The sequence below is a fragment of the Periophthalmus magnuspinnatus genome, chromosome 20, assembly GCF_009829125.3.
Source record: "Periophthalmus magnuspinnatus isolate fPerMag1 chromosome 20, fPerMag1.2.pri, whole genome shotgun sequence".
In the NCBI taxonomy this organism is placed as follows: Eukaryota; Metazoa; Chordata; class Actinopteri; order Gobiiformes; family Gobiidae; genus Periophthalmus; species Periophthalmus magnuspinnatus.
Window position 1 is genome coordinate 4,506,040 of NC_047145.1, and position 19,099 is coordinate 4,525,138.

Sequence of the window (19,099 nt, forward strand, 5' to 3'; positions counted from 1 at the left end):
TAAAAATAAAAATAAACTAAATGCTGGCAGTGTTAGTATATGACCTCTTTTAGACAGTATTTAAAGGTAAACTGTGTAACTTGTGGAGTGTCCAGGTTTAATTGTTTATTTGAAAAGGGACAGATACAGCAAACATAGATTAACAATGCAGTAATGTGATGTGGGAATCCCAGTGTTGTGTGTTTTTTTTTAAAGGTGGACAGCCTGGTGATAGTCTTTATGTGAGCAGGTAAAGAGTTCCCAAGTTTAGCTCCTTTCACTGACAACAGTCCGAGCAAAAGACGTCTTACAGAAAGAAACTCTACAGTCCCTCTATGTTGTGCCTTTCCTGTCTCCCAGTGCTGTGGCTCTCCTGTCCCCCTGTGCTGTGGCTCATGTGGAACTTGTGGACAGTCTATTTACAAATTTACAGAGTAGTTTGTGAGCAAGTCCATTCAAACATTTAAAGATGAGTTTTACATAACAAAAATGTGCCTGTAATGTTCGACAGTATTACATTACACTAATCCATTTCACATCCTCTCCACAGATATGACCTGTTGCCTTTGCCTGGTGCTGTCACCAATAGACCAATAGATAGGTTTAATGCCACACTGTGTATCATTTTAGTATTTTATAACAACTAATATTGTCTGTAAAATTAGTAGTATGAAAAAATATGGGCTTTAAAATACACAAATCAAATAATAATATAAACATACTTTGAGTACTGTTAATATTTATTATGTATTATAAAACATTTTACATCATACAATATTCCTGAAAATCACATTAGACATTTTAAGAGCAGTATTTTACAAAAATCCAGTCATTTTACATTTGCCTTTACAATGGATTTTATGATGGTGACATGGCACAGCATTTAGATGCATTATGTACATGAAACTATGTAATGCCATAACAGTCATAACAGTGCAGACAAAAACACTTAAAGACATTGAAAAGTTAATACTTAAGGTAAGATAAGGTGTTTTTCATTCAAATCCAGTATTATTATTTTTACTGTAAACATGCACGTATTTGGAGAGTTCCACAGTGCTAGTCTTAATCAGTCATAAAGGATCTATGGTAAGATATTACAACAGATATTATTTTAAGAAGTAAGAAAAACAAGAAATGTCCCAGCACCATAGACAGAGAAAGCATTGTATTCAAAGTAGCATATAACATATAAGATTTTATAAGGCCTTTGAATGTATATAGAAAATGTGATTAATTTTATGCACTGAATAATATTAAAAAAAAAACTTAAAAAACTGAAGCATCCAGTTACATTTAAAAAGTGCCTACACATAAAAAATCTACTTAAGTTAAATGACTTTTAGTAACAATAAATGGCACTTTATTATATTTGGATTACCCAAAAATCCTTTTAAAATCTATTTGTAATTTTCAACAAATTACTTTTTAATATTTCATTTAATATTAGACCCATTAACATTTTTGATTTTGATTGGTTAAGACAGCAAAAAAACAAAAATAAAATAAAAATACTGCCAACCGCGGGTATTAAAAATCTAAATAAATAAAAAAATATATATATGATTAAAAAAAGTTAATGGCAGAGTTAACATTTAAAAAAAGTTAGGACACACTGACAGTTACTGAAACTTAGTGATTTGGATATGTCCATAAAGCTATAAATGTTAAAGCCTCACTGTGTAACTTTTTAGCCAAAAATAGACCAAAATAAAATCATGTTTTTTTTGTGTTGTTTTGACCTTCTTGTCTCCATGGAGATATTGTTCCTTTGGCTATAATATTGTAAAATATGGCATTAAACTTTATTTCCACAGAGAATATTCCGTACGGTTTTAAATTTCAATTTCCAAGGAATCATGAAGTGACGTCCCACCTCCAGAAAGTTACACAGTGTGGCTTAAATGAAAGGTATTTCACCATTGTCTGTTGTATTTGTAAAAACATATATGTACTTATAGATATTTAGACTGTGTCCCAACTTTTTAATAATTGTAGATTTCTCATTGGTTGTGGAGGTATTTGTGTTGTTTTAAGAGCAAGTTTTAATAGTCCATATGCAGATCTAAACCAGTTTTGTTTAATCCTGGTTTAGATCTGCTTTCATTCTCTCTGGGTCCAGGATTAGAGTTAGTCCTGGTTGAGTTCTGCTCTAGTCTCACTCATGTTAGGTTTAGCCCTGGTTAAGTCCCGGTTTAGTTCTGGTTTAGTCCTGGTCTAAAGATTTATATCTAATTTCTAGACTGTTTTACATATTTGCAGAGTCCTGGGTTTATACTTATTTATTTTAGTTTCAGTCCTTGTCTAGTCTGAGTTTAGTCCCGGTATAGTTCTAGTTTAGTCCAGGCTAAGAGCTTGTTTAGTTTTGATAGCTGTTTTCTTTTTTAGGATTTAGTCAAGTTTTAGGTCACCCCCTGTTTACTTAACACTACTTTTCTGCCACCACCTGCTTGTCTCCATAGAGATATTACTGTTATGTTCCTCAGTATGGCAACTTAACGATCTTGCATTTATTTCATGTTTGTTCATATGCTTGTCTACATGGAGATAGATACATTTAATGCCATACTGTCTGACATTCTTGGAAAAGCAACATTATCTTCATGGAGACAAGCAGGTAGCAGATTCTCCACCAGAAATGTTACATAGTGCAGCTTTAACTCTGAGTTATTTTTTTATTTTGATGTGACCTGGTCATGCATTTAGCTCTGGTCTATTCCTGGTTTAGTCCTTGCTTAATCCTGGTCTAGTCCTGGTCTAGTCCTGGTCTAGTCCTGGTCTAGTCCTGGTCTAGTCCTGGTCTAGTCCTGGTCTAGTTCTGGTCTAGTCCTGGTCTAGTCCTGGTCTAGTCCTGGTCTAGTCCTGGTCTAGTCCTGGTCTAGTCCTTGTCTAGTCCTTGTCTAGTCCTTGTCTAGTCCTGGTCTAGTCCTGGTCTAGTCTAATCTCCCACATACCAGACCCATTGTCTGGTATGTCCTGTGTAGGATGTTAGTTTAAGCAGACACTGTGGTTCATACATCAGGCTGGTTCATCACTGCTGTTGGGAGGCCTCAGACTCATCGCAGTGAAGAAACTTGTAACTTGTCCCGGTATTTCTGCCAAAACGCTCTGAGCTAGCATTTCAGGAGGGCCCTAAAGCAAAAATAAAAAGTTTAGAACATTTAAATAATAAATACATAGTACAGAGCCAGAGGTGGGTAGCACTCAGTTAAATTTAGTCACTTAAAGAAATTGTACTTGAGTTAAGATTTAGTTTTCTCTTCCCACTGTAAGCACATCTGTAATCTATAACGTTATAACATTAAAAGATTTAAACACTTGTGTTTCTTCACATATGATTGTGATTTGCTATTCTCGTTTTTGTGTCTATACATTGAAAATACCCATTTTTGTGCATTATTTAAGGTTTTGTACTTAAAATTAAATCAACTTTAAATTATAAAACTGATGTTATGTTCAAGCAGTTACAGGCAGTCCCAAAACTACACTTTGTGAAGTTACTTGAGTAATATTTTGCAATGTTAAGTAAAGTTACTTTTACTTGAGTACAATTTTTGGTTACTTTACCCACCTCTGTATATCACACTTCGCATGATATCGTTTCAGTCATACATAGCCAAGGTAGGACACAATAGCAGTATGCATAGACAATAATGGATATTGAACCACCAACCCAGCGGTTCTCAAACTGTGGCCCGAGTAGTAGTGGCATCTTTTTAATGGCAGGCACCGTTAAAAAGACAACTGTATAGAGTTTAAGTTCAGTTGCTTAGTCCTGATTTGCTCAAAATTGTCTCTTGTCTGACTCTTTGATTTAGACCTGGTTTTGGTCCAGTCTCGCTTCAGATCCAGCATTGCAATGTGTACAGACATTTTCAAACTCTTGATGTTTTGTCCTGGGGGTATTCCTGTAATTGTTTGATATTTACATCTCAACTTTGGTTTAGTCTATATTTTGACACATTTTACTGACATACTGTTGAAACAACAAATCTGCAATCTTACAGTTAAACAGAAAATTGCACCATAGAATTCTGACCTGTCCTCAAGCTCAATCTAAACAACACAACATATTAATTTAATTACTGACCCTGAGTTTTTTTTTTTTTTTTATTTTAAGAAATACAAATGAAAAGTTGGAGAACCACTGTGATAGCTGAAAGTCAAAACAAAGAGAAAAACTTGCATTTGAAAGTTGCATTCAGTAGATTAGTCAACATTCACAGGCGAATGAATGTGTTAAGATAGTTTCAAATCAAAATCATTTAGAGAAAGCAGGATTAGACTCATGCACAAAGTGATAGGAGCGGACAGTCTGTGAGAAGAGAGCCTACGTTTCTATGAGGGGGTAGGCTCAGTGGGGGGCTTCAGCTCAAACAAATTGAAGAAGGAGGCCACTTGATCGGGTAACTCAGCCAGAACGCTCTGGGCCAGTGCTGCTGTGCCTGCCTGCAATAAGTACATATAGGAGATTTGGAGGAAAAAGCAACAGCCCAAAACTCACCTTTCCCTCACAGCCTACAACTCCCACTAATGACTGTTTCCTCACTACTTGTTCTGTCCTGTCCCTGTTTTGTGTTACACTATTGTGAAGTGTCTTTGAGTTACTGTGAAAAGAGCTATATAAAACTGATGTATTATTATTATTATTATTATTATTATTATTATTATTATTATTATTATTATTATTATTATTATTATTATTCACAGTGTCAATGCTAGGGCTGAGTGATATGACAAAAATATGAATCATTTTTATGCCTCATATTAATTAATCACTTTTTTTATTGTATTTATTTTGTGTTATTATAAAAAACTAAAATTATGGCTTTCAATTTCCTAAACATAAACAACAAAGACTTTTAATAATTTCCCTTAAAAAAAAAAAAGAAATTTCATGGTTCATGCTTAATGTCATACTGTGGAATATTCCAGGCAACGCAATAATATCTCCATGGAGACAGGCAGGTAGCAGTGCTAGCAGACCGTCCACCAGAAAAATTTGTGTAGTGCAGCCCCAAACTTTACTGGTGTTTTTTCAGATTGTAGAAAGTGACAATGTCAGATGGGGACAAGAGACATATTTCACTATAGATTAAACTGAACTTGAAATATTCAAAAGGTAAGTTCACAAATGTTGAACCTGATCATTTCTATTAGTGACTAGACCCAAGAACTTGCTGTATTGCCACAAAAATCTGCATTTTAACAATAGTCATTTTAAGGATGCACCGATCCAGTTTTTTCAGGTCCAATAACGATGTCGATACTCGATATCAACTGATATTAGGGCAAAGACTGTGGAAAAAGGAAATAAATAATACTTTCAAACAGCTTTAAGTAAACAGCTTTGGAAAAATAGGTTTAGTCAATATGAGATGTTCTGGGCCGACATTGATCTCTAAGTCGTCTTATAACTACACTTTATAGACCAGAAGGGGATATCGAATGAACTATATCATGGATATCCGATCCAGCAAAATTTTCAGTATCAGCGCTGATATCCGATACAAGTATCATATCGGAGTATCCCTAATTCATTTTAGCTGCCCCCATCTGGCCTATAGAACGTTGTGATGTCATCTGAAACCCAGCAATTGTCAGTGAATGTATACAGCCCAAAGTCAGAGAAATCAAATGACACCAAAATCCAAAACACCACCTGAAAATAGAATAAAAATGATAAATAAATCTTACATTTTGAAATTGTCTGAATGGCACAAACTGCACGATGTCCCTCATGGCCGGCTCTCCCGATGAGGAGCGTAAAGTTCCATCATCTCCATCAAGAAACTCCATGGCGCTGAAGTCGGCCCCGCCCACTCCCACGATGATGATGGACATGGGCAGACGAGATGCGGCCACTATGGCACTGCGTGTTTGGTCCATGTCTGTGATCACTCCATCAGTGATGATCAGGAGCACAAAGTATTGCTGCCAATGACCAAAGAACAGTGTAAAAAATATATTCAAGTGTAAAAAATATATTCAAGTTACAGTATTTTCCCACTCAAGGAACCTAGTATACTGAACCCATTCACTTACAGTATGAAAAGGCCGAATGGCATGACTAATATTTAAATCTGCATTATAACAGCAGAAAAATACATAATATCAAAATAGACACTGTGATAATATCGCACCATGAGCTTTGGATATTGTTACATCCCTACAAACACTGGAAATGTATCTCACAAAGTTGATTTTGGCAGAGTCTAACATGGGCTGCACATCAGGTCCTCCTGAGTCTATAATACAATTTACTGAGTGGAGTGGGTAGAGTGAGTACTTAATGCAATTGTACCGATGCTGTCTGCTGCTGCATGGCCTGTCTTCCAAACTGAGCGACGTGGTTTATAATCGGAGAGAAGTTTGTGGGACCGTAAAGTTTCACCTGAGGGAGGCACTGTTGATAGGCCGCTACCACTCCCTCCACACCTGCAACGCAAATGAACGACTTTATGAATACTTCTGGATTGAATGAATGAAATGGCTGGTCAAATTAATAGTTGAATTGTTTATTCCAAGTTTAAATGACTCTGCTTTATGGAAAATTGTGTAAAATAATGAAAATATAACATTTTCAACATTGTTATGATTTATGATCATTAATAAATGGGATGCAGTGAAAATCTTACACTGTTAGTTGACAAACCTGCACAAAATGGGTTTGATGGGTTAAAGTTGATAGGAAACTCATGAGAGACCTGCAAATAGGAAAAAAATGCATTACTTTTAACAGATCTGGTTTAAAAATAGTTACTTATTACTTCCTTTAGTTAAAGTAAAATTATGATATGTGACCAGAAGTGAGGCTGTCGATCTGCACCATAGGCCCTCCGACCACCACCAACACACACACACACACACATAGACACACACACACAATATTCATACTGGGCAATGTGGGCAAAGGGCCTAAGGACACAACAACAGTTTTGGTATTCACACAGAACCCATCAAAGTGCTAAACCAGGCCCAGCCCTACTTAGCTTCTGATATCTGACAGGATCAGGGTTTTGACAATGAGTTTTGGCCACACTTTGCATCTACTAATATGTTCCATTTGCATTGTATTTGTACAAAAACATAATTTAACCATATGCATAAACTCTAACCTGCCATGTTGGAGGAATCATGGCTCCAAAACCAAATGCAGGGAACATCTTGTCACTATGAAAAGAAAATCATTTACATAAAATTAAACACAAATATAAGATATAATTATTATAATAACAATATAGAGATAGAGAACTGACCTGTCATAGTCCTGGATGACGTTGCCCACAGCCCAAATCGCTGCCAGATATTCGTTATATCCCTGAGGGTTTATGTAGTGCAGAGACTGGGGCGTTCTGGGGTCTCCATTCGAGCCTGTGAAGTCTATGGCAATCTAATGAGAGATAGATGCAAATGTGCTGTTTATATAGTCATATAATACAAACCAAATGTCATTATTATGTCATGGTAACACTTTGTAATAACTACACTTTAATCAGCCTTACTAAAGCATGAGCAAAGACTTCACTCATAATAAACAAATAGTAAGAATGATTCAGGCTCAAACTAATTAATTTAAGCACTGGGACTTGGGAGTTGGGAGTTAGGAGATGGGCGTTGGGATTTGGGATTTGGGCGTTGGGACTTGGGATTTGGGCGTTGGGACTTGGGTGTTGGGTGCTGGGACTTGGGCGCTGGGACTTGGGCATTGGAAGATTTTCTAGTTGCTAGCTGCTAAGCTTTACAAAAAAAAATTGTAAAACTGTGAAAACATAACATTTTCAACAATGTTATGATTTAATCACATATAATAACAAATTCCTCATGGGGGCTAATTAAAGTGCAGTTATTATTAAATGTTACCAATATGTTGTGTTGTGCTTTGAAAAAATTGCTGAATGTCTGTATACTCTTCACACTGATTTGGGGCTACTTTCATCCTATCCAATCCAACCCTAAAAAATATCATATACCAGATAAATAATTATAATATCTCCTGACTTATTTTGGGTTCTTGTGGTCATTGTTAATCGATGTACAGTGTGACGCTGCCTACTGTCACTCAACATAGGAAAAATGTCACATAATGGTAATAATGTAATAAACTCGCAATAAACAGTATTTTACTATTTAAATAACCGTAGGTAATGTAGGTAAAGTAGAATCACACGAAGGCGCGTCACATCAGAGCAGATAGGGCCTATCCAGTGTTAGCTATTATTACTAGTAAAGTGTTTTTACCAATACTACTACCACTACTATTACTACTGAAAAAGAAAGATGAATACTACAAGAACTACTATTACTTTTACAGATTAAATAACCTAAAGTCTAGCCCTCACCTCTGGTTTGAAGTGGCACAAAAAAACTACTTATTGAGCTCATTGCTTACAGTGAAGTTGAGTTGACAGCCGCCCATTATGTAATCCAAGAATGTGTACTCTTTTATAATCTGAGGAAGAAGGAACAGAGATCAGTGGTGGTTAATGAATACAGCAGTGCAGAGATTACAGAGAAGTGGAGCATTTGAGATTTACTGAGAGGGAACAGCATTGTCAAAGCTGTCAAAATAAAGTAATACTGAACTTAATTTTACATAATTGACTATCACACATGGTTACAGTGCTGGTCCCAAACACTACACTATACACGCAAAATAAGAAAAACAGATAGACGTACCTTGCATTTTTTTATAACAATAACACCAGAGTTTTTATATCCTTTCTTCTTTTGTTTCTTCTTACTGTTGATGCATTCAAACTCAGCCTAAGAAGACAAATATGTATAAGCTTTTGAAATAAATAAATAAACTAAAATACTTAAGCTGTGTCCATATGTCCCCCCAAGCACCTAACCCCTCATTCACTCCACAGCCGCACACTCTTTAGCAGACTCTATAGTGCATTCGGACACACATCTCACTACATTTGAGTCACGTGACTCTGGTGTCTGATTGAAAAAGTCTGCTATCCTACACAAAAACTTGATTTCAATTCTAGATTTGACTGGCACACTAGTATTTGTGAACTAATAATAACCATAAAAGGTTTTGTGAAGCTGGATCTAATCTCACATAAAGGGAATGGATTATTCATTTTTTTATTTGAGATGTGGAAATTATTGCTCTGTTAACAGCTCAAGATAAGGTAAGTGGACAATGATAGCAACTTTACATCAACAGTTTATTTAAGTGTATTTAATCATAATCAGTGATCAACAGTGCGATAAACCAGCCCTTCTTTCTGCTTCATTCAGCCGTGTTGTCCAGTTAAAGACCCGTCACCGCACTGTTGTTTTTCCAACTCTCACAATGCATTGTGGTCTACATTAACCGTCTAGTGACCACTGATGGCCACTACTTTTCAAAGTGCATTGTGGGTAATTTTGAGTGCACTATTTTCTCACCAACTGAACATTCAGACACCACTAAAAATGGCGTTAGCCCTAAATAGCACCCGGTCATGTGGGCATTCAGAAATATACAACTGGAGAGAAAAAAACGCTAAAATCAGCCTAACTATCATGAGTCTTAATCAGTTATTAACTTAAAGCTGTATTGTGTAACTTTACAGGTGAAAGGGTACGTCACCTGCTTGTCTCCACAGAGATATTTTTGCTGGAATCTTCCACAGTATGGTATTAAAATGATTTACCTTACATGTATTCAATTAGCCGTTTTTGTAAAAGGGGAAAAAAAAAATCTAAATCCATTCTTACTGTGAGCCAGGCCGCCTCTCTCCACAGATCTGACCTGTAACTTGTCTTGAATGTATGGTAGTATCACCTGCTAGTGTCCGTAGAAATAAATATACTTAATGCCATACTGTGGGACATTTGAGGCATAGCAATAACATCTCCATGAAGACAAGCAGGTGGTGGATCCACCAGCAGAAAGTTACATGATGCAACTCACCGCATATGTTTGTGAAGCCTGTTGTATTTGGCTGACTGAGGCTTGGAATGACCCTATAAAGTCATGTGACCCGCTGTTATTGTAGTCATAACAATCGACCTGCAAAAGAAGGAACAAAACTGTGAATTTTTATGTGTCACCAATAAAATGCAGTTAACGTAGAATTACACAAAGGCACGACACATCAGAGCAGATATGAGACCACAGCAAAAAGGAAGCACTGAACACTTTTACTACTACTGAAAAAGAAATGGGCTACAACTGAAAATACTGCTACTACTACTACTACTACTACTACTACTACTACTACTACTACTACTACTACTACTATTATTATGAACAGAGAAAGACAAGACATTTAAATTTACCAATGTGTTTACTAATAATAATAACAGAGCTGGGGACTGATTTAAATTAACTCATAGAAATTTCAGTTAAACCAAAAGAGACTTAGATGTTACATAGAGTAAATAGTAAATATAGCCTTCGGTCAAAAGTATGTGTCTAGAGTGTGATACATGATTGACCTTGCAGATTATCAGGCTGCTTCATAGCTCTTTTGTTTACATTTTTATGGAGTTTTTGATGGTCGATCTGGCCAGTTATTTTCAGCTTCAATTCTAAGCTGCATTTGTTTGGCTTAACAGTCAACTTTTCCTTTCACAATTAATATAATCTGAGCAGCATGAATGTCCCTGTTCTCTACCACGTGACCACATCCAAACTGTAGGATTTGCACATTGATCTTTTGTGCAAATTGATGGACGTCGCAGCAAAGACCAAAGCATTAAACAAGAAATGGAATCTAATGGGTCTAAATGGAAAGCACGTAATTATAATAATAATAATGCACTTTAATAATGTTGGTCAGTTTAAAATTTTAAATAGCAGCAATGGGTTTCTGATGATAATGAATATACATATACAAAGTACAGCTACATATTACATCATAACACACACCTATTCCCTGTCAGGGCCCTTTTTTAACAATAAGTACATTTATCACAATTTAAATCTAATCTACAGGCAAACAGACTTAGGCCACTGCATCTGAAACCATAGACTTACACTGTCTGAGAAGCAACCTCCAACTGACAAGCGATAAATCAATAAAAACAGAAATAATAAGTAAGGCTTAAATTATTAAAACGAAATAAAACTGTTACTTACCTTGATAGACTTTTCCACATCACAGTTACATAGTGACTGTAGTGAAACTCTGAAAGGCTTCCATACTGGATTTAGATTGTATTTGACCACCTACAAAACAACAACAAACATTTAACACATGTTTTTTTTACATTATTACATTATTTAGGCCTTAAAAGCTTTAACAGAATATCAAAATTGGGACTAAACTAGAACTAAACCCAGAACTAAAATGTGACAAAACCTGGACTAGTCTAGAACAGGTTGCTCAAATCAGTCCAGGACCAAACCAGAAAGTGTGAACACAGCCTTTTTTCCCACAAATATAGTGATTTTCTCCTTCAAACAGTTATAGACCTTGTGACCTGTAGTTTGTCATTTCCATATCATTACACAAAGTGAAAGCAAGGCAGAAAAAAAGTATTCTTATTTAAACATTTATTTACTGTAACTAACTAAAGGTCTCATTTACTTTTCTTAGTCTCTTAGTAGTTATGGAATTACCTACATATGTCCTATCTGCTGCCCACGTTCAATCAGGAAGTAAAATTATAATCTTCACCAAAATTTGAAAAACTAGGCAAAACTTTTAGTTGAATCTATTTACTAAGATGGAGAAATACGCAATTGTTAATTGTTAAAATGAATACAAATAAGGATCCTTAAAATAAATGCTGAAAATGAAATACTTTTGAAACGTTTTTCTATCTGTGCACAGTGTTGGGAAGTAATGGGACACGTACTGAAAATACATATTCTGAGTACTAATTTTGAGTAATTGTATTCTGGTACAGTTACTCTTTCATTTGGTGGTATTCACAATACAGTTACTTTCCTAAATTAAAAGGAATACATGACAGTACTTCATCGTGCAATTTTAGCTTTGAACTGCACAGTGTTACTGAGAAAAAAAGAAAACACATCATTTGCAGTAAGTGCATGTGTTTTTTGTTTTTTTTTATAACAACAAGAATCCAGAATACAGTACTCCAAATGGACCATGCAAGGGAACAAGTTACAGAATACATTTTCATTTGCATATTCAATATTCTAAAGCTAAATACATTTTCAAAGTATTCTTCCCATCACTGTGTGTACATATAAAGTTCATTTACCTCTGTCCTATGACACAGCTGCCATCCATTTTCAGTTTCTCGGTAAAACTCCAGGAAAGGATCAGATTTACCAAAGAAATCCTGTCAAACATAAAATAATCAAATAAACCATGTATGAGCAGCTCTTGAGGCCAAAATGAGTCCACTGTGCGCTGTCTGCATCTAATTATAAAGTATTTTATTGTCCCAAGAATCAGGAAGAGCGCAGTTAGCTTGCTAGTTGTTGTTAGTGTTAGTGTTTACTGTGATGACAAAACTTAATTCTGGTCTCTGAAAGTTGTGAAAAGTGCTTATAAACTCATCATGGCGAATAATTAGGATGTTCAGAATGCGTAAGGTTAGTGAGGAACAACTTTGTCCCACTGCTAATGGTTAAAATAAACTAGTTCTGTTTTTCAAATTTATAAAACTGTAAAAAACAGGTACAGTGCCGTTACTCAAATAAAAACAATAAAATATAGCCTTAAAAGTATATAAATAGACCCTTATAGTCAAAGTGTAAGTGTAAGTGGTCTTGGTGGTCATTAAAACACGACATTAAACCAAAAATAAATTCACTAATATTAAAAACCCAAACCTTTTTATCCAAATTTCTCGCAGACATTTCAAAGTCTACCACCCTGTTGTCTGTTCTCTCCTCTGCACAGATCTGAAATAAAGATGCTGTGTTATTTCATTAAGAAGCTAATTAGCAGCTAACTCCATTTGAACTTACTGTGATGGTTCCTCTTCCTGCAGGCCTCTTGTCTCTTAGCAACAACGGTTTTGTGAATTTTCTAGATGATACAATCTGGATAGGAAACAGGAAAAATAGGAAATAAGAATTAAAAAATATTTGAATTTTAATGAATAGACAAAAAAACAAAATTCAAATCATAACTTGTAAATAAATTGTGTAATTTAACTGGCCCTTGTTAACATTAGGTAACAGTTATGGAATTATCACTACGTTTTCCCACCAGGAAGCAAAGTTACACACTTCACCAGAATAAAAAAAATAGACAAAATGAGGCAAGATTTTTTGTAACATCTTAAATATAATTATGTTGACTATGTTTTAGTGAAAAATTACTTTAATCTGTCATATGCACTTTAAAGAGGGGGGTATTTAACTTATTTTTACTTTATATTCGCCAAAAACATGTTTAAGTCATTCTCCCTTCAGAGCATTCTCATAACATAAACAGTGTGCATCCAGCTAATGAAACTACTGCACATCGTATCAGATTTGTGAAGTTGTAGTGTATTGCTTTGTATCATGTTTTTGTACATTTATGGACAATTGTCGTGTGGGAGCATAGGTGAAGTAGGCTTGTGAGCAAAGAATCTTACTGCTAACCATAAAAGAGGGTTCAAATAGTGTCTCTTCAGGCATGTTTTTGTTGAAGGAACAATGTTATAACATGGTAGAGAGTTCCAAAAAGTGGCACAATACCCCCTCTTTAACCTGCCCTATGCACTTGAATGTATTTTGCTCATGCACCTGTCCCAGTGTGCACTCCAGTTGTCCCAGAAAGTCTGCGTCAACCAGACTGGAGTTTTCAGTGTCGATGTCATAGACCTCAAACTTCAGCTTCTGCACCATCTCAAAGTAATAATCCACCAAGAAACATTTGGAAAACTTTGGGTTCAGACAGTTCATGATTTTCTCTGTTCGACCGATCTGAAATACACAAACACAAATAATTGGTAGGTTTTCTAGGTAGGCCTGTCACGATATTTACTATATCAAATCATCGTTCAATATATGGAAGCTGGAACAATATATTTTATATATCGTAGCCAATTTTTCTTTGTGCTAGAGGGGAACTGTTTGATATGTTTCTGTTTTACAATAAGACTTGAGATAGAGGGTTGAATAAATTGTTTCTATGACCCATTATCTGTACAAACTAACTGCTACCACACTACTAACTACTCTTTATTATTTATTGTAGCTCATGTATTTTAACAATATGGGTCACACAGAAAATGTTTCACTGGGGTGATCCTGCTCTGGGGTTTTTGGGTCAGTGGCATAAATTAGTCTGAGTGTCATCGTTTATCATCTATATATTCTTCAGCAATATATCGCACTTTAAATTTTGTTATTATCAAAGGCCTCTTTCTAGGTAATGTTTATCCCACATAAAGCAATATCATGTAACTTTCTGAAGGTGGCACTGGCGTGATTCCATGGAACAGAAAGTGAAACCAGACATTGGAACATTTTCCATGGAGATACATTTTAAATTAAAGTTTTAGGGGTACCGTGGAATATTACAGCCAAAGGAACAACATTTCCATTAGTCAGTGTTTTGGCTAAAAAAAGCTACAGAGTGAAGCTTTAAGGTCTTATGTAAATGGAAAGGACTTCAGGATCCGCAAACAGGAATATTTATATAGATCTGTAAAATGTATGTACAACTTATGAGGGAGAAAGCTGTACATTTAAGATATTCTGTTCATTATTAATATTTTTTTTAAATTTTAGTCCCTACAATAACAAATCAAGTAATGCTTACAGTTAATCTGTTTACATTAAAGGTATTTTTAGCAATAATTACATGTTTAGTAAGCAGCTATAAATGTCTAAAAGGCAAACACGACAGAACAAACACAATGAATCGCCAATGGGATTTCCACATCACAGGAATTATGACTCCATGTCACCTGATGTTGACTTAAAAGCAAAACAAACAGAGAGTCATTCACACCAAATCATGACACTGACTATAAAAATGTATAGTGCCTAGATATAATACGATTTTTATACCTAGTTTTATTGTGTCTAGATATAATGCGATTTTTATACCTAGTCTAGACCTGTCATGATAACATATTTTGAAGTTCAATATGTTAATAAGTAAACATAGACGATAAACAATAATACTGAAACTGATTTATACCACTGACACAACAACCCAAGAGCAGATTTAAACCACAAAAACTATTCTACATGACAGTATTGTTAAAAAATCATGAGCTGCATAGTCTCATGTATTACAGAGCTCTAAAGATGGTTGTTTTTCTTATTTAAAAAGGTATTGGTTGGTATGTAAGATTATTTATTTCTAATTGTATAATCATAACCTAACTGTGTCCCCAGATGTAAGATAAACATGTTCAAATATAGCTTTTAATTATAACACTTGTAATGTTGATTTAGTCTTGCTTATAAAACACTGACAGATTGTTTACGTTATAATTTGTTGTTCTCGTTCTCAGGATGATTATCCAACCAGAAAGCAAAATGAGCCTTAAATGAATGTCTCATTTGGGTTGCCAGTTTCAATGCTAAAATGCAGGTGTTTTAATCCTAAAATGACTCTCTCTGACGTGGATGGTGACTACCTAAACCACAGTTCCTGCAGACAACCACTGCCTCTGTTTCAGAATTTTGAACTTTCTAGGGCTGTAGTTGACTAAAGAAATTATTTCAAGACAAGACAAGGAACTTTAATTTTAATTTTACTTTTGCACTAAGAATGTTTGATTTTATAACACTTGCCAGATACAAGAGGAATGATAATGGATTTGAATGAAAGAAAGTTAAGGATTTGACTTTTGTTTTACGTGTCAGTGATCGCGAATATTCATTCAATTGTGATGTTTCATTTCAGTTATCTTTGTTTATACAGGGACAGCCCAATGAGAGCACCAGACACTCTGCGCCCTGTTTCAATACACTAATGACAAAAACAAACAAAACAAACAACTGCATAGGTCTATTTTAAACAGGAGCATGTGATTATAAATGTTTATCATCACATTATTAAAGTGCATTAGTGGCACCAATGTCTCCAGTTTTGCATGTTTCTTCTCACAATAATGGTAAAATGTGATATTATGACACCCCTAATCCTGATGCCATAGTATTTTTCATGATGTACAGATTGCTAGACTGACTCACCTCGCACCACTGAGCCCCTGATGTGCTGACGTAGAGCACACAGAGAGGATCAGACTTGGAGAAGGCGTCCATATCCATGAGGTTTTCACACGAGATGCTCAGAGACACTTTAGTGACACATGGAGCCGCACCCGGGCCCTGTCCCACTGCAGCCATTGCTCCCTCTGCAGGAAAACTCAACCAAAACTGAAGGAGAGACAGAAGTTAAGAGGGAGATCATATGTACCACATCATCAGGGAAGAATACTTCCCATCCCTGATGTAACTAAATACTAATGTATTTGTAAGTAATTTGCTTTTGAGTAGTTTTCTCATTAAAATAATATCATAAAAAATATAATAATAAAATAAAAAAAACGTTTTAAGCCATGTTATACTGGTGTTATCTCCTTAAAACATACCTGAAGTTGTGTTGTGTTTCATTCACACATATTTGAGTAATCCTTTATTATCAGTCTGTCTACATCTCCAAAGCTTAAGCTTCAATTACACTTTGTGATGTCATGTGGTGGTAGTTTTTAAGTTACCAGCTCCTTTTACCTTTACTTCAGTAGAAATTGGCAATTCCAGAGCTAAAATAATCCAAATGATTCTAGTGAAGGTGTTTGGAGTTTAAACACAGTGGAGCACTTCCTGGAGGACCATGATGACATCACAAGGTAAAACAGAGTGTTTTTTGTTTGAGAGAAGAACTCAGCCTAAACATGCAGGGTTTCTGTGTTAAACATGTGTGAATGAAAAAAACACAACTCCGGGTATGTTTTGATGACAAAACATCATAAATCAGAAAATTTACGTAATATAGGCTCTATAAAGGTACACTGTAACTTTTCTGTTTTTCCGCCACCTACTTGTCTTCAATTTAATTTTATAAAGTACAGAATCACAACAGCAGTCACCTCTTAGGGCTTCCCAACATCACTGATTTAACCAACATAAAGTTATAAAATCAAACAGTGAAACAGTCACTGGCCATAACAGACAAGCAGATTAACCAATTCACTGGAAACAAGCAAACGGAAAACTTCTTGGAGATGTTACAATGTTCAACAATATGGCATTTAACTTATCATTTTTAACATTTAACATTTTTAACAACATTTTAAGTTATGAAAGATAAATAAATATAAATAAAAAGTTCAAGATTTGATTACTGAAAATACCCTGTTATCTTTGGTTAAACAAAAGTATTAGACTCTTTTAGTATTAGAATCTTTAGATGTTTTATTTTTGGCCACAGTTAAATCCACGTGCAATTGGTCAGTATAGAGTCATTCAATCAGTCTAATTTATTTTATATTATCCTTAAACTCTGATAAAAATTAACACATTGACATAAACGCTTCTAATTATAAATATTCCTCAGCATTTGACCAGCTCTCAACCAAACACCAAACCAACCAAACGAAATGGAAAACGTCCTGTAATTCATGTTGGCTCTGGTTTATGGGCAGTAACACCCACCAGGCTCTTCTTAGCTCATGGAAAAGAGATCAAAACCAGAGAAAACACTTTTGAACAGTTTGTATTTGTAGTCATTGTGTTCTTTCTTCCTTAAAGTAAAACAATCATCTATAAAAGGCGTATTCCCACATCTAACGGAAGGAGGAGCAGGTTTTACCGCAGAAGATTTGGTGCAGCACTCAAATTAAGTCTTATATATTCACTTTTACTATTTTTAAAAACACAAAACTCGTTTAGAAGTATAAGAAGATGCACATTTGTGTAGTTAACCTAAAGATTGCTATGATCAAAGCTGGTTAAATGCGTCTTTCTCGCGTTTACGTTACTGCCAAACGACAACAGCTGTATTACCGTAAGTCTTGTTGGCATAAACTCACAATAAACAGGATTATTTGCGTCAGAAACGTGAATGAACTGTTAAAAAGTGTGTGTGAATGTCATTATTAGTGGTTTCTTACCGTGGGACAGCGGAGGATCTGTCAGATAAGTATGCGTAATAGTAATGTCCCGTTGGCACAGTGAGCGCTCAGGAGGGCGGGGTCAGAGCGCTCGTTTCTACCACAGGGACAGCCCGTTGAAAGACACAGCTCGGTGTCAGAAGGTCCTGCTGCTGATCATCTGGGAGAATAGTACAAGTATAAATAGTTTCTACTGTTGCTGCATCATATTACGCTGTTTATAATGTTGCTTCATCATCACAAACATTCATGGAGTTTCGTTTTGTTTCATTCACACATGTTTAACACACAAACTCTACATTTGTATTCATTTAAGCTGTTCTTTTCTTAGTCAGAAACACTATGCCACCTTGTGATGTCATGTGGTAAAACAGGAAGTGCTCCACTGTGTTTTAAACTACCACTACATTGCAAAAGATTGAGTTTAAATCTGTCAACTGGACAAATCGTTGTAGGTGAAGACGTTTCACTGCTCATCCAATCCGCTTCCTCAGTTCTGGTCAGATTGCTGGTGGACACTGCCTTATATACGTATGAAGGGAGGGGCTAACTACACTGAAACAGCTATTGTCTCCAGTTTCTGCCGTAACGACCCTATTCAACCTTTAATGGCCCTCTTTTGGTTCTTTTTGTTCGCTTTGGGTCTTCGTCTTTTGCTGTGGATCAGACCTGGACGACTGAGCAATTACACAGACCTACCACTACATGACATCACAAAGTGGAACAGAGCATTCTGAAATGTGACTAGTAACAAAGTGTTACTCAAATATGTGAATGAAACAAACACAACTCCAGGTATGTTTTTGATGAGGTAACAACATTTTAACATGACTTAAAGCTCACAAGGATCTACTTTGCATCATACAGGACCTTTAAAAAAGAGAGCGACTTAATAGTAGTAGCAATGGAGGAGGTCTAATGTATTAATTTTAGTATATTGTATTCATCTATCCGTGGTTTCAGAATGATGAAAAATTAGTAGTGTTGCTATGGCAATGAACAATTTAAAGCTAAATAGTATATATTTTAAATAGGAAAAGGTTCTCAGAATATTGCATCTAAAGTTACATAGTGTATCTTTAATGGTAGAAACACAGGGGGAAAACCCCACACACACAAAACTGCAAAA

The 19,099-nt window shown here is 35.4% G+C and overlaps 1 protein-coding gene across 3 annotated transcripts; it reads right to left on the reverse strand.

Annotated features, from left to right (window-relative positions):
* Positions 1 to 704: 704 nt before the first annotated feature.
* Positions 705 to 18,050, reverse strand: LOC117388038 (copine-3-like). Of its 3 annotated transcripts, XM_055230195.1 has the most exons (17): positions 17,971 to 18,029; positions 16,049 to 16,234; positions 13,640 to 13,819; positions 12,872 to 12,946; positions 12,734 to 12,805; positions 12,157 to 12,237; positions 11,063 to 11,152; positions 9,893 to 9,991; positions 8,659 to 8,745; positions 8,372 to 8,431; positions 7,239 to 7,372; positions 7,098 to 7,152; positions 6,635 to 6,686; positions 6,284 to 6,417; positions 5,677 to 5,913; positions 4,314 to 4,428; positions 3,001 to 3,111 (listed from the first exon to the last, which is right to left on the reverse strand). In XM_055230195.1, exons 2-16 carry the CDS (start codon positions 16,202 to 16,204, stop codon positions 4,318 to 4,320), a joined length of 1,623 nt encoding a protein of 540 aa, XP_055086170.1. In that variant the 5' UTR covers positions 16,205 to 16,234; positions 17,971 to 18,029; the 3' UTR covers positions 3,001 to 3,111; positions 4,314 to 4,317. The 3 variants fall into 3 exon arrangements, with proteins under 3 accessions (XP_055086169.1, XP_055086168.1, XP_055086170.1); XM_055230194.1 differs by lacking the exon at positions 4,314 to 4,428 and having other exon boundaries at positions 705 to 3,111; positions 17,971 to 18,032; XM_055230193.1 differs by lacking the exon at positions 4,314 to 4,428 and having other exon boundaries at positions 2,941 to 3,111; positions 16,049 to 16,210; positions 17,971 to 18,050.
* Between the last annotated feature and the right edge of the window lie 1,049 nt (positions 18,051 to 19,099).